This window comes from Buteo buteo, chromosome 17 (genome assembly GCF_964188355.1).
Source record: "Buteo buteo chromosome 17, bButBut1.hap1.1, whole genome shotgun sequence".
Taxonomy (NCBI): Eukaryota; Metazoa; Chordata; class Aves; order Accipitriformes; family Accipitridae; genus Buteo; species Buteo buteo.
In genome coordinates, this window is record NC_134187.1 from 24,379,583 (window position 1) to 24,403,676 (window position 24,094).

The 24,094-nt window shown below is 34.4% G+C and overlaps 1 protein-coding gene across 1 annotated transcript in view; it reads right to left on the bottom strand.

Moving 5' to 3' along the window:
• Window positions 1-24,094, bottom strand: part of CSMD1 (CUB and Sushi multiple domains 1) — a 1,222,061-nt gene that overhangs the window by 415,849 nt on the left and 782,118 nt on the right. The window contains exon 8 of the mRNA XM_075049874.1: window positions 4,106-4,193. Within this exon, the coding sequence (XP_074905975.1) occupies window positions 4,106-4,193 (88 nt within the window). The remainder of the gene's footprint in view (window positions 1-4,105; window positions 4,194-24,094) is intronic.

Genomic DNA, 24,094 nt, shown 5'->3' on the forward strand with positions numbered 1-24,094 from the left:
GTCCTAAACACCAGGGGATTGCTAGATGGCAGTCAGAAAGCTCAGTGGTTGAAACTGTGCTGTGGAGAATAGCAAATAGCCTTATTCACTAACGTCCAGCTCATTCCTACCCTTCAAGAACAAGTATTCTATTAGTTTCTCAGAGGATCTCACAAAGACAAACTATACTGTTTATCATTCCTATGATGTTCTTCTATAGTTCTTTCACAAAACTTGAATAAGATCCTTTTTCTTTCTTTTGTTTTTTTTTTGTTTGTTTGTTTTTGTTTTGTTTTGTTTAAATTTGAATGTGATGCTTCAAATCTAGGAAAGCTTTAAAACCTGCTTTTCTTACCACTTACTACTTGATCTGTTAAACGTGAAAAAATCAGAAGGGTAGGGAAAATATTGGCCCTTTCCTTCAGTAGTTTGTGGAAAATGTATGAAATCCCTGAAGAGTAATATCATTTTCTATACTGTATTCATTTTTTATTTGTCATTATCTACTATCCTTCAGAACATTCTTAAAACCCTCAGAAAAATAGACCAAGCATGATTCCAAATACATACCTCAAATTAATAAACAGTTTCTCTTATTGGTAAAGAAAATATTATAATGAATTAATCTGACATTTTAATGCTCTGAACACATTTTTTAATGCATTTTTCTCATATTTTGTAGCATTATGAGCTCTGAAAATTGGTTCTATGGGAACAGGAAAAAACAACCAGTTACCTAGTTGTGATAAATGTAAATTGAGAATTGAAATATTTAAAAATCATACTGGATAAAGACTTTCCCAAAAGTATAATGATGTGTGAACCAACATGAAAGCTTCAACATTTCCCTGAAGTTTGCTACTATCAAGACATGTAAGGAAAATTACAAAACTGTGCACATACAAAAAATTAGAGTAAAATGAAGTGTACAATTATTGGATGTCTGCAATTGCAATTTATAATTTAACATACCTGATTATTCTCCCCAAGAAAGAAAGAAAGAAGGGGAAAAAAAAACCAGGAGGAACACAAATATTCTGATGTCTGATGCAGTAAGTGAAGGTTTTCAGGTTTAGACTGGGTTTTCATCATTACAGCAATATTTTTTAAAAAAATTATTAATGGATACATAAAATGTTACACACTAATCTATACATTCAGGATTATTCAATTTGTTTCACTATTATTCTACACAGTATATTGTATTTTCTTCCAAAGCTCTGGAAATAGCTTGTATCTAAGAACTAATAATGTGAACTCCATGTATTTTACACAGTGGATATCATCTTTTGAAATGTTTGATCACAAACTAAGTGACACAAAATAAATATGCTGACTACAGCATATTAAAAAACAAACAAAAAATCTGGCAAAACTGTCAAATTAAAGGGCAAGGTAGGAACACGAAGTACTTAAAAGCTCCTTAGTGTTAGAATTGGAGGTGGAGAGAAACTTCAATGCCAGCTATAGGCATTGACAAGTACAATCTTTTGAAAGTCATTTCAAGAATTCTAATTAAATTTCAGGTGGGCTACAGAAGAGCAGTCATAGGTTTTACCAGAATGACTGAGATAGTTCTGGACATGATTTATGTGTGGCTACATTATATGCTAAGTCTGTTTTAATATCAGTTAAGATCCATCCCTTTTGAAGCACCTATTGTGAGAAATCAGGTTTATGTCATGAGTCTGACAACCGATACTTCCAAAAAAATAATTTCAATGTAATTTTAATTCTGCCAAGGCTTACAAAAAAAGGAAAAAAGTATTGAAAAGTTCTAAATACTGCCATACAGTGACAGGTGCAGACTGTCACACTATAATATATGTGAAGGAAATTAAAAGTTTGTGTAAGTAACTAGTTAATAATGAAATATTTGTATATATGTATATATAGTTGCTATATAATACATACATTGCAGATATCTGAATGAAACCATATATCTTCAGATGTTTAAGAGAACAGTGGATGCTGAAAAATCTCAGGTGAGCTGAGTCACTAGAGTATTTCCTGTTTCCAGGCAATCAAATCTAGCTAAACAAGCATCTTAGGGGAGGGGACGCACCTGGGCCACACAGACTACAAAAAAAGTCCTTATACTCTAAGCAATGTTCAACTTGGCGAGTCTCTTCATTGGTTCTGCTTGACATTTTTCCATTAAAAAGGGGGGCATCCTTTTAAAGCCATATTGTAACTTATTTGGTCTGTGATTTCAAAGGAAATTATTACTTCATTAATTTCCAGTTGTTAACAATGAATATTTTTAATTTCTTTTTTTTTTCTTTTTCACATCTTTACCTCCCTAGTCACTGAGCAAATCTGTGGGCACTGGAAGTGTTTTGTTTTGTTAATTCTGTATGTAAACTTTCAACAGGGGAAAGAAATCAATTTCCTCTTTTTTCTTTTTCTATTTTAAATTTGAACTGTATCAAAGCAAAATTTGTGCTTTTATAAAGCAAGCTAGAATTTGACTGAAAGAAGGGATTTTTTAAAAAGAAAAAAATTCTGTGAGAAATACTAAGCATAAGAAAGTTCCTTTAATTTTAAAAAGCTGTTTTGAAAATTTAAAAGCTATTTTTGTTACAAGTGTCAGTGGGATTGTGGAAAATGATTGTATTTTCACAGTACCACACATACCATGTAATATTTAAGGAAAGTTGAAATGTTATTGTTTATATCCATTTTAGATTTCATTTAAACAATCTACTGTTTTGAGACCTCACATAAAAATAAAATGTGATATTTACCCCAAACTTGTATTGATTATGTTCTCATTATCTAGAAAAGTCTGAGTTGCTGTTTTGCCCTCAGAATGAATCCAAATATCCGCTGGATTTTTTTGAAATCACTGAAAATCACCTCCCTTACTTCCTGAACTGAACACAGTAAAAGCGTGGCAGGAGGACAGAATGAAAAGGTTAAGATTTCAATACCTTTTTGTTTGCTTTATGATATTAGAATGAATGCCATTATTATGCTGAAAATGATGAAACCCTTTTCAAAGAACTTGTCATCCCTGAATCAGTTGGGTCTCAGGCTGTCTTGAAAACAAACCCTCTGCCTTTACATCAATCCCACTCACAACATGTCTTTCACCAGACTAGAAAAGATTTTGAATAATGTGCATTTTCACATGTTTTAGTTCAGATTAATATCCACAGTTGTCATTCTCCCCCTGACAAGAACAATAGCTCCTTCTGGTGTCTGTACTTGCCTCTTAGAAAAGAAAAAACATTGCCTTTCTTTTACTCTCCGCAGTATTGTCATTACATTGGAGAAATGCAAGTAACAGCAAATATTATTTCCCTTCTCTTATGGAAGAGCTTGATTTGTCATTTCAGAGAAAAAAAACCTAAATTCTAGCCAAATTCTCTATTTAAATTTCAAGCTAGATATAGATAGCTAACTTTAAGATAGCTAAGATATGTTTTAAATAGGTATAAAAAAAGTTTACAGTACATGAAAAACAGTTGCTGTTGCATAATCAGTTTTCAGATAACAAGTAAGGTTTAGGAAAAAAAAAGAATTCATTATTTCTCTCAAATAATATTCAGAATTGGAGGCCCAAAACACGCACACAAATAACAAGTCATCAAAGTATACTAACATGTTTTATTTATCAAATCTTACATGATGTTGCTTGTGCTATTTTTTAACACCTTACACATTCATTCACCCCCATGAACAGCAACCTTCCTTCCTTCTTCATAAGGGTCCATTTGACCTCATCCTCTTTTTTTTAATGAATATAACAAAAGCTGAAAACAAAAAAAGCAAGGAGATCGTATTCATCACAGCCTCAGACACTGAATTTGCCATGTTTGCTGAGCTTTTTAACAACTTTTATATAGTGGGAAAACAGGCAATTCTCTCTGCTGCTGCTTCTATGCTGTCTGGTGAGTTCTGCCTTTCCTACACAAGATTATGATTCTCTAAAATTCCTATTTAAAATGCATTGATTTCAAAGAGAAACAAGCAAAACCAAGATATGCAATGGACTGTAGCTATTTTGACAAAGACTTGACACATTTGAAACTAGGGAAATTACACGTATTAGCTGCATGCTTTGTATGCATGTAACAGGAAATACCTCCTCTTGGACATACAGAAAACTAAATGTGCCTACCTGAAGTCAGAGCCCACCCTTTTCCCATTTTCAGGAATTCCAGGATCAGGACATGTATCAGATGCAATTGCATCCCCACCCTGGGTCACTGCAAAGTAAAGGAAAAAAAAACATATTTAGATATGCAGCTGTAAAGATGACTCTTCACTTTTCCAATACATTAACTTCCACAGCCTGAATTCAACCATATGCATATTCATAATTTTTTCTTGGAACACTATAAATTATTACTAAAAAGAAGCCCCATATAATTGATTTCTTGGGTTTATTGTTTATTTCCTTTGGTTATGATAAAAAAAAAGCATGTTTTGCTTCTGTGGGAAAATGAATAATTGATTTCCCATGGTCAGTCATCTTTTTATGGATATAGGGGGATCCATGGCTGTTCTCAGACAGGGAACACAACATTTCATGAAGTCACCTTCTGAAATATTCCCAACATACCACTCTAAGATTAAGATAGTGTAAGAAAATAAAATCTCATTTAAGCTTCTGTCCATAATAAGACTTGAAATAGACAAAAGTCAAGAACCCAACTGTAATACAGAAATATTTTTATGAAGATAAAATTCATCTCAAAAATATACAGAAAAACCCATAGAGCAATGCATTTCTAACCAGCTCATGTTATGTGCTCATGCAAACAAGGCTCAAAATCTCTATTTTGTGCTTTCAGGTAGGAATAGAAAGAGAAGATATCCTATACTGTTTCATTCCTTTTGTCCTCTGTTCTTTATTCCTCCAGACTGTCAGATATTTAAATAATACTAGGTATATAAATGTATAAACTTATAATCTTTTCAAAACTCAAAACAATTTGAACATTCAATTTTCAGTTTTCTTCTTTTTCATTTGTAAAAAGATATTTAAGGAATCTGTGGAATTAAAAGTAATTAATCATAAAGAAAATACATAAAGTAACAGAGCACAATAGTGTGAATATACAGAAAACCTGAATACACATGTGCTTTCTATCCTGCACATATGCACAAGCATGTCCATGTGTATTTACATGCCTCCTGTTTTTCTGTTTCCTCCACAGATGAATAGAGCTAGTAGGAATTTGTGGATCACATTTTTCATCTTAAAAGATTTTTGGGAAACCATTAAGAACAGGGCAGAATGTTATCCCTGAATAAAAAAAAAAAAAAAGTTGGAATATTTCAGCTGCACAAAATAAATTACACAAGCCTGAGTGGATTACAGATGACAGCATTACAGCTGAAAGGTGATGAGAGATTAGATGTAAAAAGTGTCTGGTTTTCCACACAGTGATATGCTTTCAAACTGAATACAGCAGCAGAGTATGGTGACAAGCGGGATACGTACAATCAGATGGTAAGTGCTATAAATCTTTATGTCTGTTTTGGCAGCATCAGGGACAATTAATTTGTATAGAAATCCAAAGTTTTACAAGAGAAGATTTAAAGAAATAAAAAACTCTATATACAGCACTACAAAAACATAACTAAGACAAAGCACTTGTAAGTACCAAAATACTTGACCTGAGCATAGATTCTTCTTAAAGTAGAGAAACTGCAACAATTACAGTATATTTCAACATTTGTCTACATTTTTTTTATTTATTTTGGCATATAGAATGTTTTAAAAATATAGGAAAGGAAAGGATTCATCTCTTTCATCACATCTTTTTAACATTGCTTATTGCATTGTATACTGTTTGTCCCAGAAATCTCTCTTTAAAGAAGGTGAAGAAAGATTATGATAATTTCAGATATGTTTTTGCAGACACAGTTAAAAATATGATGTTTTACTTAAAAAAATATTTCCTGATAAATAAAAAAACCCAAAGCATGAGTAAAAATCCAGTTCAGCTGGACAGAAGTATAGCATCTGGAATTCACCAGCTTGAAAACACTCCAGACCAAGAGCCTAATCCTACTAATTTCACTAATATTACTTAGATTGATAAAAATTTTAGTGTGTGTGAATAAAGGCTTTCAGAACAATTTTATACTAGCTAGTAAACATGTATTTTATTCTGAGAATTTAATTTTGTAGTTTTTTGAGAAGTGTCAGCATTGAAGTGCTGTTACAGTCAAAACCTGATCTTGCTAAAAAAGCAGCCTGCTTGTACACTGATGTTCCTTCAAATAAATAATCTTCCTATTAACATTTCTTCCTTTTTTTCAGGAAAAACACCCACAAGTAGGTACTACTTTTAGCACAGAAGTGTAGCTTTGTTAGTGGAGGTGAGGTTCAATTTTGACTACTGAATCACCTAAACACAAAAAATAAGCAATATGACTGATATAGTTATTCAACATATGAAGTTTACTAAACTTGAACCTTACAGTAACAACTGTAATACAAGGTGGAGAACACTGCCTTTGCTATCATGTTTTAAGCACAAACGCATTGCAGTGAAGCTACCTCCTTTTACAGACATACATACAAAATGTGTAACTATTTTGTTTGGGACACCAGTAAATGTTGACTGAGACCTTACTCATAGCACTGAACGAAGTGATCTCCCCAGATGGATGATGACCTCTGCAAAATTCTCTTCTCAGCCATGACCTTCCTCTGTCAACACACTCTCACACCAATATCAGGGAAAGGTGATTCAGGCTATCGTTTACCCAGAGAAATACTCTCTTGAAACAGAGCAGATATATGTCTGGAACTCAGCACATCTTCCTGGAGGTTTACGGGCCTTGTTAATCACGGCCCAGGTTTTAGCTTCCACTTTCCCCGATGAACTGTCAAGTGTTTTTTAACAGATGGTGGTTGCATGACATGCTGTCATAACAAAATAAATCCAATACCTGTAAAACAAGCCTGTCTGATTTTATCTTTCCAGATGGGAAAAAAGGAACAAATTTCTTAAATTAGTGAAACCATTTATTACCTTTAGTGCTTCAGGGACACCAGGGACTTTAGTGCATTTATAAATGTATATGTGTATGTATATATATGTATATACTTTTACATGTTAATATGCTTAAAACCTTTACCTGCCAGTATTTTGGAATTTACCTGAAAATTAGATTTTAAGATTTTTTTAGCTCCAACATTTGTTATTATCCAGACTGAAAATAGATTAAATGATGCCCAAGTGCATCCCTGTCAGAGACCTTTATCTTCCTCTGTTTCAATCCTGTCAGATTTCCCCTTTATCCACCACCACTATGAAGTATTAGCCACTGGTATTGAGATCCATAACGTGGGAGGAGAAAGTATCATCTTTGATTTGAGTGTCTCACTTCTAGAATATGTTTAAACCTTGCAGTCTCATTCTGAAAGCATCTCTTAGACATGTCATCTACTATTCATCCAGTCACATGCCCAATCTTTCACTGTTTTACCTTTAAAGAAAAAGACTTTTTTATGCCCTTGAAAGACCTGTCTTATCTGTTTGTACTCTTTCAAAATGACACTGTCTAAAGTTTCATTTACCTAGAGTGTTATAGTGTTTCATGCTTTTTGCATCTTTCTTCTGATTTCTCCTTCTTTATCATACCAAACTTGCTTCTCTTTACTTTCAAAACTCATTCACAGACTATCTGTATTTTAACTACCATAATCTCAATTTTCATTTTAGAATTTTAAAATTTCAAAACAAGGAAGGTATTAAGGAATATGGAAGGTTATTTTCCTATTTAAAGCTTGTAAAACTTAGAAATAAATATTAGTTATGCAGAAACTTTGGCACAGCTATGCGCTAACTAGTAGCATTTATCTTAAAGCACTAACAATGTTCCTCTGTATTGTGAATATAAACTAAACATTTATTTATAAACCTGTATTTATGAGAAATAAATTTAGGACCAGTCTAAATAATACCATCCTCTCTTAATATATTCTTAGTACATTCTCAGTATACCCTCTCTGTTTTAAAAAGAAGTTTAAGAGTATATAATCCTGGAAAATATCAAAGTAAGATACTGTTTTACATAGATAATTCTTCACACCATATCCCAGTTGCACACAGTTCTTCAAGGAACCATGAGCTAGAAAAAAACAGTGTGTGTTCCATGAGACTAACATCTGAAAAACTATTTGAAATCACAGGGTAGGGATAACAGTGAGGAAAGATTCTAGTCAGTTTTTGGTTTTTTTAGTATTAGTTACTGTAGAGTCTAACAGAACTCTGCCTTTCTCTTTTTAACAGAGGGTTTGAGAAGAACAAAGGTGCTTCAACCACCAGACATGTCTGTAGTATAGAGACAGAGCATTCTCAGTGGATGCAGCTTAACTCTGGAACTTCTCGACATGCCATGCTATTATATACTGCAAAACTTACATATTCTCACCCCTTTCTGCAGTAATAGTGGAAGAGAAGCTGTGAGTTCATTAACGTGATGGACAGCTTTCCAGTCTATATATAACCTCTATGGTTAAGACTGGTGATTTAAATTTCTATTTGATAAAAAATCTATTCTTTCTTTACAGACAAAGAATGAATCAATACCATTTCTTCCATTTCTCAGCTGAGATCATGCTGACTAGAGTTTCCACAGCTTTGGAGGTCATTTATTGTTTTACTTGGTATATGACACAGTAAGAATAGAACTCCTTTAAGATGTTTCACATGTTCTAACGCAATAGTTAGAATTTTGTTTACTGCCAGAAGAAAGACTGGCAGTAACTGTAAACAGAAATCAGACCTTAAAAAGTTGTAATCATAATAATAAACAATTAGCAGATACATTAACATCCTAATTTAGCTCAGCATTTGGGAAGTGTTTAACTTTAATCAAGGAGCAATATTAGGCAGTAGGAAGGGATGGTGCAACATATGTCTCATGCAGCAAGAGAAGCAACATGAGATCTCCCTTGTTATAATATCGGTTCTACTCCAGGCAAGCTGCCTTGCTTTAGATGCATTTGGAATCTGAATATACATTAATGATCTACTCATGCTTATGTAAAGCATGTGATGAAATGCTTTGAAGGGGTGGACTTTGAAGCAAAAAAATTATTATGTATAGATGCATTATACTATATTTCTGCAGTAGCCATTAGGTTAGTAACAAATATTTGGTGTTCACGCTTCAGCCTGCAACACCTACAATTTTAAAGCTAACAATTTGGGCAGCCTGTTTGGACATTTACTCATTCTCCTAGTGATATCACCAACCTATAGAAATGTTCTGGATTTAAGAAAAAAAAAGAAATCCATAAACCCAGGAACACTCATTCCTTCAATAATTTCTTTTAATAATTTTCAAATTAAAACAAAAATTGCAAGACTCACCTACAAGAAGGCCTTGCCCAATACTGCATGGAGGCTACAGAAAAGACCTTAAAATACACTGTGGAAAGATATTATAAGAAATGGCATTTTTTTCTAGAGCAGACTGACAAGTTTGTAAACTGAACAAAACTTTACAATGAATGAGTACTTTATCTCTCTATTATGATGAAAATAAAAGCTGATATATGTAAAGATCAACCTCTTTCCAGCCAAGAAGTCACACATAAGTGCAATGACACTGTATCAGTGAAACAAGATATTAGATGCACTAATTAATGCATTAGAGCCACATCTTGGTTATTCATTAAGCTCCTTAGATTTACAGTTATTTACATTTTAATTTTTTAAAAGGTTGTTACATATTAAAAAAAATCTAGGAGTTCTACACATAATTTTGGTCATTAAATAATTATGCTTCAAAAGTGAAACCAAAACATTTCAATTATTCTTTATCAAGTGTACTAGAAATCACTTGTTTCACATAGCGATGAATAATGTGGTCGCTGGAAAAGAAAAAAAGATGTATATCCTTAATGTCGTGACATGACAATATATGGAGAACAGGTATGAAAGATTATCATTATATAAAAGAACTGAATATACTGTGGTTGTTTTGAATTTAGAAAGTTGGAATTAATGGAAGATAAGAAAGATTTTAAAGCACAAAAGCTTCAATCCACAAATATATTCACAGGCAGAATTAATTGAATAAAATTTTCCGCCATAAGTTTAGCTGCATTTGCTCTAAAATGTCAGTTACACCCAACCTGAGGATAATTTCAAGCTTTCAAAGTTTTTGACTTATCCAGATCAAATAAAAGAATGAATTTGTGAATAATTTTAATGGTCAGACTGCATATACAGCAGGAGGTCTTTTTTTGTTTGCAAAGACATTTATTAGCAGACTTCTTGTGTTGCACTTCTTAGCATCACCTACACTTTAGCTATTTCAAGATAGTGTCTTACTGCAAATAATAGGCCAGCAAGTTAGGGTCATGATAAAACTTGCTTATAAACAATGTCTTTGCATACACCAAATCATCTGTATTAGATTTTATTCTAAAAACTATGACACGGTCAGAAAAGGGCAAAACTGTTTTACATGAAAATACGCATGAAAAGTCAAATGTAGTTATTTTAATAATTTTGGTCTACATAATTCTGACTACATCAAAAAAAGTGATAGTTGATTTTGTCTCTTGAACTCTTCACCAAATTAGAGGACATAAATTGGATTTAACTCCTTGTTCTAAGTTGGAAACCTAATAATGAGATGCAAGGGAATTACTTACATGGGTATATGGAAGTATATGCTTAGTAACAGATGTTGCCTTATAATTAAATAAGATCACAGACATGACAGAAAATACAGATTTGAGTCGAAATAATAGCTGAAATGAAAATACCATGACAAAAATATATATATTTCAACTGGAGAAAGAAATACAAAGAGTGCTATATAATATTTTTCCACTCAATTTCATCCAGGCTTTTAGAAGACAGGAAAACTACTGTTAGCAAAATAAAATGAGTTGATGGTCCATATGCTCCATCATAGGCTTTAAGTAACTGCTTCAGTAAAAATAGAATAACACTGATCTGTTACAATCAACAGAAATAAACCTGCATTATTCTAATGAAGAAGTGGTAGATTACTGAAACCCAGAAAGACAGAAAAGAAGAAAGAAATAAACAAGGAAGGACAGGTAATGAAAGTTTTGAAGTTCAACAACCTAACTACTTTCAAGAAGGTAGTTCAAACTCTCTTTTTCCTTAATTTACCTATGAGTTAACTTTAATGTTTAAATACTATTGAACAGGAAAATATGGTTCTGTTGACACCAGATGACATAAGCGCATAAGGCCATTCTGGGCAGTTATACAAGAAGAAACTGCTATCCAAAACCTGCCCAGGTGAATCTGGGCCCAGAACACCCTTACAGATGGCACTGTGTTTCTTCAAAATCATTAACAAATCTTCCAAAGTATTGTTCTATTAGTTCAACATGCCATAGACAGCTGTTAGATTTCATTTAAAACTGAAGTTCTCCAGTGTTTCTCATGATAAGAGTATTTTAGCTTTGAAAATTTGTGAAGAAAGTTTAATCATCCGCTTGCTTTGAAAAGTCAGATAAAAAAAATATTCATTTCTGTAACAGAAAGTATAAATAACCCTATCATTTTCACATGCTAAAGATAATTCCTTTAGGCTTTTTTGAATAAGCTCTAACACCTTCACACATTGGGAACTCATCATCCAACTGGATTGCAGCTGTCAACACTTGGTTAAAATACAGGATCTCTGTAGTTTACTGATATATTTATGGCACTAGCAGCTGGGGATTTCTACCAGTAGTCTTATACTTGCTACAGCCAAAATAGTTGGTATGTCCCACTTACCTTTGTTATTCCTTAGTAATCACAAGGCCTGAGAATAGATTGCCATTACATAATTCCAACAGTGGTTTTGTCCATTCTTAGACAGTAAATCAGCAGTTAATAAAAAGAAAAAAATTTTTTTTCTCTTTGTTTTGTTCTTTTTGGATTTCCCAAGGGAATTTGAGCAACTCTGCTTTGCATCCACATCTGTTTTCAGCAGCTGAATATAAGATTTATTCCAGCTTAATGAAGCAACTTAACACTCAGCAGATGCACAGCTTTCAGTCAGTCTGGGAGCTTATTAGTCCAGCTTCTCTTGAAGTTGTGAAGAGCCTGCTCCCTCATAACAAGCTTTGTTTTTATATTTACCTCTAGATCAATATAACAATTTAAATAAATATATTTCCACATAGCCAAAAAATGCCACATTTGGAACTGTGGGGAGAAATTGTCAAAAGTTTACCTTTTTAGTGTAATTAAACATTTGGATTTTAGCCTGATGAAAATACTACTTAAAGGGTAGAGGTGAAAGGATTAATTTTAGTTTTAGCAGAAAGTTATAATTTAAATATATTTTCCCTGTCATTTAGAATACATTGGGAAATAGAATATATTCTATTTCCCCCATTTCTATGGGGAAATTCCTACAAGTCACACAAAAGCTACAGTTCAGAATCAGATGCATCCACCATATATACTTTGGGGCGGGGCTGGTCAAGGTCTTCCACAATGCACAGGCAGTTATGCAAACCTCCGGAGATACTGTTTGGCTCATTACAGATAAAGCTTCATCATAAAAGATGGAGACTCCTTTGATAGTTGCAAACACAAGATTATCACAGATGTTGAATTCATCAGTCCCTAGGAACAGACAACTGAGTTTGGAAAAAACAGGTTGACCATACTGAAAGCATGTATCTGATTTCCTTCAAATGATGGTGCACACACAACAAGCTACTAGTGCCAACAAGTACTGTTAACTTAAGTGTGAGAAAACTGGTGGCTCTAAAAATCTGAAATTTTCCAGTGAGTGAAGTTCACTCACCAATGATTCAATACAGTTCCACCAGATGGAACATGTAAGTTTACATTGTGCTTGCTTTTAGTCAAGGAATTGACACCATAAACTATAGTAAGAGTACCTTAAGATTGCAAAATCTATCACTTATTAAGACTTGCTTGAACTGAAGCTATCCATGCCTGAAAATGTACAAACCCATTTTTATCTTTTCATTTTAATTTATGATTCATGGAAGATACCAATTTAAAAATATTGTCCCTTCATTAATCCTGATACTTAAATAATGTTCTGTACCATATCTTTATATTGCTCAAGGTCATGAGGGGAAGACAGAGAAGAAACTTTCCCTTATCACTGCATAACAACTACATTGTGCTGTCTTTGTGGCTTACTTACAGTAAAACTATTTAGCACTCACCTATACTTATCAAGCCTATTAAGTTCTTATAACATTAAAGACACTCCTTAGTCATTAGTTTTCACACTGTACTTTGGATTCCAGTGTTATTTCATGACTTGCTGTAGGTAATGACACTTTTGCACCAACTGCAAAGACCAAACTTTGACTGCAAAATATTTGTCTCCAGACATGAGCAAGTATTTTACTTTTTTAGTATTACATAATACTCAAACACAAGGAAATGGAAAGCCATGGCCTCAGTGAAGTCAAGAGATAAAATATCAGTAATGACAGGGGGTGCACAATTTTATCTGATAGGCAAATGATAAATAAATAAAAAAATAATAAATACATTACAATTTCTTCTTCACATCACATGACAGAAAGAGAAAGCAAAAACTTGACATGAAAATGAAATTACCATTGTACATTTGTCCTTTGCAGACCACACAATAAGCTATGTATAAGGCTTAAACACATAGCTCAGAGAAAACAGAGTTGCTGCTTTTTTCCAGTACCACTTCATTCAGAAATGTAGGAAATTCAGTAATTTACTTTGAAACGACAGAGCTGATGAAGAGTCAGTAGTAAAGATCAATTTTATGGGATATCCAGGAGCATTTTTTTCAAAAGAAATAAACCCAACATGTTGTTTTGTCTCAGTGGCTTAGAAGTTTGGAAAATTCCATTTTTCACCAGCATCAGGTTATAAACTCACCCTACAATGCTATTTACTTGTAAATATACTGCCACTTTATAACATATTTTATTGATTCACAAGGCAGTCTTTTTCTTTGCCTTAAAAAATAGCTATCTAGCATCTTACTGAGGACTGCCATTTCTGCAATAAACCTGAAGGTAACTATTAATTTTATTTTTTTATATCAATAAGGGTTAAAATGACTGTGTTTAAATAAAATTGTCATTTCCTTAATTACTTATTTAATATACATTTGTCAATCAATGCATTACCTGATTTTTTAGTCTGGTAACTGATATCAGATTTTTGGTTGGCTTTTCAGAGTAAATTGTTTAGCATTGTGTAACAAATCTGAAGAGGTAACAAAACAGCCATGTGCATACTGCATTGAGAATCTTATATTTCAATACAACCTTTAGGATTTTGCATTGAATGTGTATATATTGGTCCGCTATCCAAGGTTTGCAGAATTTCATCAAATAGGCTTCAACTTTGAGAAAGAGGTTAAAATTAGAAAATAACTGCTAACTATGGGATAGTCTACTGGAGTGGAGCTGTTTATACAGAAAATAAGATAAACTGATCCATAAAAATTCCATTCTTTAGCCTTACTCTGACTTCTGTTTTGACTTTGAGCAAGCCACTTAAGACCACATCTCAAGTGAAATGTAGGTAGAACATGGAAGCTTGTGACCAGAACTATTCCTGAAGTTTCCTGTTGAGCTGCTCTCTAAAGCTGGAAGCATTTAAATTGTGAGGGGTCTTCACTTTCTGCCTACTTTCACCTACTTAATAGCTGCAGTTTTGTTCTTGCCAAGAAGCAACATCTCTTAAGAGTCCTCTTGACAGGACTAAGCATTGTGCTGTCTTTCTTTTTCTCACAGTTAGAGCAGATGAGCTCAGAATATGTCTAACATATCACCAAGAAGACTGAATTTCTCACAAAATAAGAAACATAGCAGCTGATGATGATTTTGTTTAGAGGTGCAGCTTAGTAGGTAGAATAGTCTCAAAAAAAAAAATAATGTTCAAATACCTTGTCTAGCTTAGTTAATTCAAGTTAACTTCTTTAGTTTTCTGTATAATGCTCAGGTCATAAAACTACTTGTACATTGGTGTGGTTAGTTCTCTCCCCTTTTCTCCTGTTGCAATTGAAATATTTGGGGGCGGGGGGAAGTTATTTGGGTCAGAGGAAAAAAAAAACAAAACCAAAAAAAAACAGCTGTAAGAATAAGTACGGTTGTGTAGCATGAAAAAGACACTCAGACAGTGAAAGACATGAATTTCAAATACTGAGGTGAGCATTTGTTTTCAGATAAATGTTAGGAATTCATAGATAAAATAAGCAGTCCTTGAGGTCTTGAAATTTCTACTTTGGCTTAAACAGGACAGCTGTACACTTCCTTTATTATCCCCTAAAGTGTCTAGCCTGCCTTTGAGATATTCTTCTGCAAACACATGTAGATATTCTTCTAGGAATACTTTTAGATATTCTAGTACTTCACTAAATGATCTTCTGAGCAAGTTTGGGGAGAGGTGTTGTCACCTCAAACCAGTTCTGGATTGAAAAGTGTATTTCTCTTCCTGGAAAGAAAGATTCCAAGATGTTGTGTCCAAATGGTTTGAACTGCCTCTGTTACATGAAATAGAAGATTTGATTACTGTTTTTAGCACTTCTGAAGAGCTGAATACATTGTGCTGTGTGCTGTTCTACAAAGAGAGAATACAGAGCACAGTTGGAGTGAGGCTGCTCACTCAGGGTACTGACCATTCTGAGTACCTTAATTCTCCATGATGTTGGATACACTGCCAAATGTTAAATCAAATCAAGAGTAAGACCAAGGAGCAAGGTACTGGGCCAGGGACAGGAAGCCAGGAGAGGTTGGGTACTTCTGTAAGAGATAGGGATTTTCAAGGGAAAAGGGTAAGCCCATGCATCAAGGTCCGCACAAGCAGTTTTCATGGACAAGACTGGCAAAGACTGCAGCTTGTTGAAAGTTTTTATAATGTGCTTAACAGGTGGCTCAACTGAACTAAACTGAATGACAGAGCAAGAGTAAGCACAACATTGCAAGCTCAGAATCCTGTTCAGAGCTGGAGACCATTTCTATGGCCACTGACCTCACCTGTTCTTTTTAATTCACTAACTGACCACTTATAGTTGATGATTTTAGATTTTTGTATTATTGTTGTTTCATTTTCTTTAGAGAATTTGTTGGCTCATTGGAGGACCCAGAAGCACATATGAGGATGATATTTATATCTTTCTTAATTACTAGACAGTGCATACTGGCCACAATTTACTTTGCTATTCATCCAAGAGAAAGTGAAAAAACCTATGATTTACAGATTGTTAAATAGCTTTTCTCCTTAATCAGGGTGGTGTCTGTTTTCTTTTATTCTTTTCCTCTATTTGTTTCAGTATTCCTCAATGCTGAGAAGACAATGTTTTTTCCAGTTCTTACAAATATATTACATTCCTAACAGCTCCAATGAGCAAGATTAGAAGGGAAAACTGCCAATGACTCAGATTATTGAAAGAATAATGGAGTAGGAGTTGCTTTTCTTTTTGGGTACCTGCTGAGGGAAATAACATTCTAATAACAAGAGAAAAAATAAGAGAAGTTCTGTAAGCTGGTATATAGCAGGTTTAGCAGGTATGATCACTGTGACACACAGGTAACGTGAGGGCAAATATGCTTACTGTGACAATAGAACTGAATTCTAGTCTATATCTTAAAAACCATGATCATTAACATTTCAATATTTCCACTGATTATGTTTATGGGTGAAACTGAGTGAAGCCAATACAAGATCTGTCGTTTGCTCTACCTGCCTCAAACAAAATAATAATCATATTATAATCATAAAAGGGGTCAGTAAGAGACTGAATCTATTAACAAGTGTTTATCTCCTGGTTCAAGTGGAAAAGAAAGAGATGAGGCATTCCAAAGAAAGAGATGAGGCATTCCAAAGACATATAATTTAACAGAACAAAGTTGTTAATTTTCAAGATCTGACTTCTGTGCTTAATACTTCAGCTAAATAGTTTTAGTTGCATTTTTTCAATAAAAGACATATTTTATTCAGTTATAAAATAAATAATTACATGTATATACATAAATTACATTTCTAGGGCTAAATCTACACTACATGGTAGTGCTTGTGGTTGAAGTGCAGTGCTGACACTCTAAGAACTGTATTTAATTGGCTAGAATAAATATCAAATGTCTAGCTACAATGATTGTAGGGGATGCACAATCCTCCCAAGAAATGAGACAAATATATTCCAACTAAACTTTGCATTATTGCAGTTAAAGTTCTGTAAGTTAAATCGATAAGCAACCTGTCTATGGAGACACCAGAAGCTGGATAAGAATTACAGTTCCCAAGAACTCCCAATTTAATATTTAATACATAACCTTAGTAGGTGGCTCCTCCAGTGGTCATTTTATCTTCTAAATCCACAAAGGGCTTCACATTTAAAGTAGCAATTACAAGGCTAAATCCAAAGGTAGATCATGGCCATTTACTTCTGTGAGCACCTAAAATTCAGGGAGCACTTTTTCTTTTTCTTTTTTTTTTCCGCATTACTTCGTGCAAAGTATCTGTTCAGAAGACAGACTATTCCTTCTGCTGATCTGCCCACCTTTATTAAGAGAGAGTACTGATCTCCAGTTCCTTTTGAGTGTCCCATTCCAGGAGGGACTTCAGAACTGTGAATCCTTAGTACAATGAAGCATTTTCTGACAACTTAGTATAAAATGCCTAACTCCAGAGACAGGACAGGATTTACAACTTTTTTTGTTGTTTTTTTTTTTTTCTTAATAGAAGTTTTATTCCTGTATACACTTTTCAAGCTCCTACTCAGCAAAAATGACTGTGACATTGTGTGTAAGCATCAGGAAATATATGGAAGTTTGTATAAGAAGGACCATACCAGAAAACTCAGCACCATTTTTTCTCTTAAACATGTGCTTTTAACACTTTTTCCAGACTTGGTTGAAAAAAAAAGAAATGTAAATGTAATTGTTTGTATTCCTCACTGGAAAGTGTCCAGTAGCTATTAAAATGACCTAAACTGACATTTAAATACCATGAATCTGCAGAGTAGATATCATATGACACTACTTCAAATGACAGAATTCTGCTTTTTAAACCGAAGTGCAAGAACTAGAATACCAGCAGTACATAATTTGTCCTGATTTTTTTTTACATAGAGTAGCTCAGAGCATACTTGAAATAAAACTGGAATGTCTTGTGCCCTAAATTGTTTATCTATAATGAACATTTAAAACATTTCTTCAGTTTGACTCTTTTCTCCCCTTCATTCAGATTAGCAGTATGGATGTCAGCTGCAACATGTTCTCTCCTATTCTTCTCACTATGACAATAATAATAATAATAATAACAACAACAACAACAACTCTAAGTAATTTATCACAATTTTTTATGGCATCTACATGTCAGATACACACTTTTCTCTTGAATATGTAATCTCAATCACTCTGGTGGGTCTGTTTAATCAGGTGAAATGCCAAACTGATAATTCATAATTCCTTTCCCTCTTTCTTACACAGAGTCAGCAACTTATTCATGTCAACCTGTTAATTCTTGAGGGAAAGGGGCAAAGAGGTTATATTGGCTCCTCAAATATATTCTAGTCCTCACAATGCAAGTAAACCAAGACAAGCTTTGAATAAGCAATGATTTTGGCCCCAATACAAAAGGAGAAGAAAAACAAAGACTTCGTTTTTGAGGTTTTGCCCATTAATGACCTTCTAAAAATCACCATTCCTTCCTCATAGCTGCTTACAGAGTTGACTCTATCACTACATAAAACTGAGATTTTATTGATTAAAGCATGTTTCCCAAATGAATTCAAAGGTATAGCTGTTTGCAACCATGAGTGAAGGTATCCTGTTCAGACGATTTGCTCTGTTGGGTGGGTGGTTGTTTGTTTTTTTGTTGTTTTGGTTTTGTTTTGTTGGTTTTTTTTAATCACAGGTGAAATAATTGTTTTATGGCTCAATACATATATTCTGTCTTTAAATGTAATATGATGGTATTAGTAATTCAACCAGGAATTCAGTTAACTTGTGATAAATTTTGAATAGTCCTCCTTGAGAATCTAACTGTGTTAGATTCTCTAAAGTCTTCCAATCTGATGGAAGAATGTCCTTTGTCTCTTTAAACCAGTCCAAGGTACATTTTATCAGTGTCCCATTTCTAGCTAATATCAGAGCAGCTCAGCCTTACATCTGTGTAAAATGGAGCTCATGGTAATTAATTGACAAAAATGATCAAATACTGTGCATGAGCCTTTTGAAGCTAGCTCAGCACGAAAATGTACTCAAAAGTCATTATGCTTTTCCCTAGATAACTTGAAACAGATATTCTGTAATCTTGTTGCCACTCCCAGAGTTTCTTAAAAATGAGAATTTCATTTTGAGATCAGTTTAGAGATGAATACTTGCTCCTCTTTCTGAGACTGACAAGTCTCATTTCACCCATGACAGCCTCCAGCTGTTAAATAGAAATACGAATCGAATGTGGACTACTGATGTGAAAAGCCAATTCCATTGCTTTGACAAAAGAAACAAGTAAGATCTAGTTAGGTTGTGATTGTAGCAATCATACCTTATTACTGTGTTAGGATTTGTAGGACAGTGGCCCCCCCCACTAATAAACAAAACCACTTGACATAGGGCTATGTTATTTCACATCTATTTGTATAAAAATGTCAGATGGACAAAATAACCACTGCACTAATTGAACTAAGCCATATGAAGCAACACACTGCAACATTCCAGATCTCTATGACAATGCATTTCAGCTCCTTTAAACTGAAATGCAGTTACTTATCAGAGACATCAAAGAAGTACTGTCAATAATTAGAGGTAGATTTTGTGTCCTGCATGTCTTTGCTCACATTGTATAAAAGATGAATTGTATTCTATTGGAAATATTCACGATCATAATTGTCTTTGGAATATAAGGACCCACTGTAGCTGGGATTTATGTCTTTTTCTACATTGTCCCATAGCTGGGAAGGGTGAAGGCGGGGCAGATGGGCAGAGACCCACACTGCCAGCAGTATTTGTGGCTTGTATTGCCACACCACTTGCAGCAACAGTGGCAGTAGCCACCAGTAGCAGAGTCGCTAATGCTTCTGAAATGATTCAGACAGCTTAATGCAAAGAAAAGGAGCTCAGCAGATCACCCCATCATTGCTCTGTGTGGTCTTTATGGACCCCTGCCAACAGGTGAAAGCAGAAAATAACTCACAAGTTTATTTAACCTAGTTAGAGGACCAAGTAACCATAACTGATTGTCATACTCTTCCTAAGTTGTCTTCCTCTTTTCCCAATACTTTTTTGGTTTGTTTTCTTTATTTTTTTTCTTCCTGCAGAAAAATGAAAGTTTGTCCTTTGTTGTACATCGCATGTGCTCTGATGCCTACAAACCCTGGCGTGGTTGGTGAACAGCAGAGGAGCAGCTGCAGAAATGGAACAGCAGCAGTTCGCATCTTATCCACAGGTCTACAAAGGCCACTGGGAAGGAAGCGTCCTCGGCCTCTTTCTTGCAGCAAAATGGCTAGGTCCTATATTTCACCACAAAATGCACAGGACCACCCACAATTCTCCATTCAACATGAAATGCAAAATTTTATCCTGGTTGCATTTGTCCTCTTAAGGATATACCAAAAGGAAAACTCTCCTGCTCAGCATATAATGAAAAAATGTACATTTTTACCACATAAAATCAGTACATATGGCAGTCAGAGTAAAATGAAAAATGAAACAAAGCATGAATAAACAAACAAATAATTTCATAGTTGCCTGTTCTGGGGGAGTCAAGAATTGCATTCAGTTCCCACGCCCGGGCGCTGGCGGGGGGACGTGCCGGGCGGCCTCTGTGAGGAGTGGCCGGGGCTGCCCCAAGCCGGACACAGCCGGTTCCAGCCGGTTCCAGCCCACCCACCTCAGGGCACCGCTCGGCCCTGCAGACAAGGCCGGGGCCCCTCAGGGGAAACATGCTCAAGAAAAGGTATCTATAGAGAGAGGTGATGGTCCAGAACTGGAATGGTATTACTCTAGGATTCTTGCTTCTGTTTTGTACAGATGATCAGGTGAATTTGCACAACCCCCTTTGGCCTGGATTTAACTTTAGGTTTTTAAAAGAGAGACTTATTAGGAAGTGCCACCAACCTTAGTAATGCTCTTTAGAGGTAACTATTTCTCCCTCTCTATAAAAAGACTTTGGATGATAATATACGTAAATGAAGAAATCCATACCTAAAATGAAGTAGGGTCAAGCCAGAGCCCCTTTTCAATGTTTAAAGAGAAAAAATAACCAGTTGGACACTCTAGCTGGATGGGATTTTGGCTTCTGTACAAATTTATACATGTTCTCATTCTGAGTACTAAGTATTTAAAGGAACCATTCCCTCCTCCTGTCAGCATTCAATAATCCCTTTGGATAATCTTTCCAGTTTTCATCACATAATAAGGGAAGTATTTGTCACCTAGATCAAATTGGTACCTGAAGTGGTTGAAAAATTCTTGCTGTTAGTAAGTAACCATTTTTATTACAGTGGCTTGTCCTGACAGCTATAAACATCAATGTATTATTCATCATCATACAAACACGTATTTATATTGCTAATTCACATGTAAAATCACTCTCTTTTTCAAATCTAGACATCAGAAATGGAATCCTAAAGTTTGATTTTGTTGTTTGAAGTGATTTGAGTATTTCAGAGTTTTATGAATGCAAAAATACAGCTGCATACACATATTTGAATACCTTGTGCATTAGCGCTTTTGGAATCGTAAAAAAAAAAAAAAAAAAAAGCACTAATTTCCATTTGATATTTCCTAAAATAAAGATGTGTCAATATTATTTATCCAAAATCTCAGAAGGGGAAACAAAGGGTGGTCCAGCTGGTTGATTGCCATCCACACTGAACCCTGGCATAATACCATTTGCTTTTGGCAGCACTGGCAACAGCTTTTAAGGTACCATGTGAGAACTCCTTCTGCAACTGCACAGACTCAGGCTCTTCAGCCCATGAGCACTTAAATATACACACCCATTGAAGCAGGAAATGGGAACAGAAAGAACAAAAAATGCCTATTTCATTGTTGGTTTTTGAAAAAAGTTTAAAAGCTTTTTTCTGATTCTCATTTCCTTCCCCCATGTAGGCAAGGAAGGAGTGTCTCATGGTGCCCAGGACTTTTATATTCAGGTGGTAGAATTAAAGTGGCATACAAAGACTAACAAACAAATGTCCTATGCGGAGCATGAATATGCCATGGCTTTTGTTTCTTCAGGCTGTCACAGCAACCAGCTGTATAATTCATGTTCAAAAATTAGCTTCTAGGCCCCACCACAGAAAAGCCTGAAGCTGTTTTTCAGTCTACTTGTCTCTGAGTCTATTGAGTGTATTTGCTGAAAAGGTTATGAGTACAATTTTAAAAGAACCCAAAACTTAAGTGCAAGAGTAGCGATCCAGTTCTGCTCTACTTACAGGAGTATTTTCCCCAAGTCTTAAGGAAAGTTCTGCCACTCTCACTGTGCTGCCATGGTTACTAGAAAGCAAATATGTTGTTTTAAACAGACCCAGACTTTTTTTTTTTTTCCATGAGCTACACTCAAGTCTTTGATTTCCAAATAAACATACTTTACGTCTGCAATCACGATTCTAGCAGTATTTCACTGTGAAAATGGTAACTTCTAATGACTGGAAAAAAATGTAAAGATAGATCAAATAGACATATTCCTTAAGCACATTAACCAAATGAAAAAAAGATATTTCTGAAAACAGAATATATTGATTCCACAAATTTTTGATCACAAAAATGTATTTTTGACATGACATAAGGAAAAAACCAAATATTAAATATTTGAGGTATCACGTACCTGTAAAATACATTTGAACAAAATAAAGCTCTATAACAAAGTAAGTATCCAACAGAAAAAAACGTTACAATCTCCTATCCAGGTTTTTTTATTGAAATAGGTTCCATAAATCTGGAACAAGCATTTAAAATAAAAAATATATATCCCTGTAGTGAGCAAAATAAATCATACTTTTGGTAAAGTAGTAAAAGAGACAAAATATTAAGAATAGACCTTAAAAAAATTCTGACGTAAGTGTTTCTATGCCTTTCCCTTCTTATTTGATCAACAAGAAAAAAATATCTCTATTTCATGTCTGAAAACTAAATTAACCAGAGTCACAAAGTATTAATGACTGATAGTCTGTTTGTTATTTGTTTGCATGCCTTAATATTCAAGGATATTCAGTTTACATTCTCTTATAATCCACTTCTATATTCCATAAATCTAAATTTTCTGCTGCTGCTCCTCCAGACATTATATATAGAGACATGCATTTGGCAGTCTTTTCCTTTTCCTTCTTTGGTAAGCTTTTATGCAAGGTGTATGGGAAAAAGAAAAAGGAAAAGAATAAAGCACTCGCTTGTCCAGCCTCAAGGAGTGGCATGGTAAGCCAGAAACAAGAAGAAGATGCATCTGATTCAATCAACGCTTTTAGCATATCTGAACAAGATGTTACCCCTATTAATAATTAAGGCTTCAAGCTTCTAATCTAAAATGGCAAGGTATTATTAATGAAGTTCACAAAACTGTACAGAAGAATTGTTAAAAAACCTAACCAACCAACCACCTAACATTTTTATTATGCATGGTTTTAATTCATTTGTACTATGCCATCCTGACTCCTACAATAACTGTGCGCAAAATAACGTATAGCTAGAATACATACAGCCACTCTACAAAGCCAGGAGCTTACTACACAGTAGCTACATTCTATACCTCAGCTTCAAAATTTAGGAAGCCAAAAAGCAGTATTTCCTTTCTACTGAATAAATCAGTAGAAAAGTCAAAAAGTGTTTGTTTCTCTGAAATGATTCATGCACAGAAAAGACAACAGACTATTTCTGTCTCCTTGTTGATGATCTATGTGAGAAAAATAACTAAATTGATCAATAACTCGTGCCTATGAAGAACAGAAATAAAGACTTTGCGTGTAATATTTACCTTGGCATTGCATAACTTTTAAGTTTGAGATTTCACAATTCTAAAAGTATTTAAGCACTTTCTTTTGTTTGTAGGTACTAAATGAGATATCAAAACACTTATACTTGATATTTTTAAACGTCTAATAAGAAAGGAAAAATGTTTAAGTTCTTCGGTCAAGTATGTACAAGTTCATACTGACAGGCCGAACTGCTGCTTTT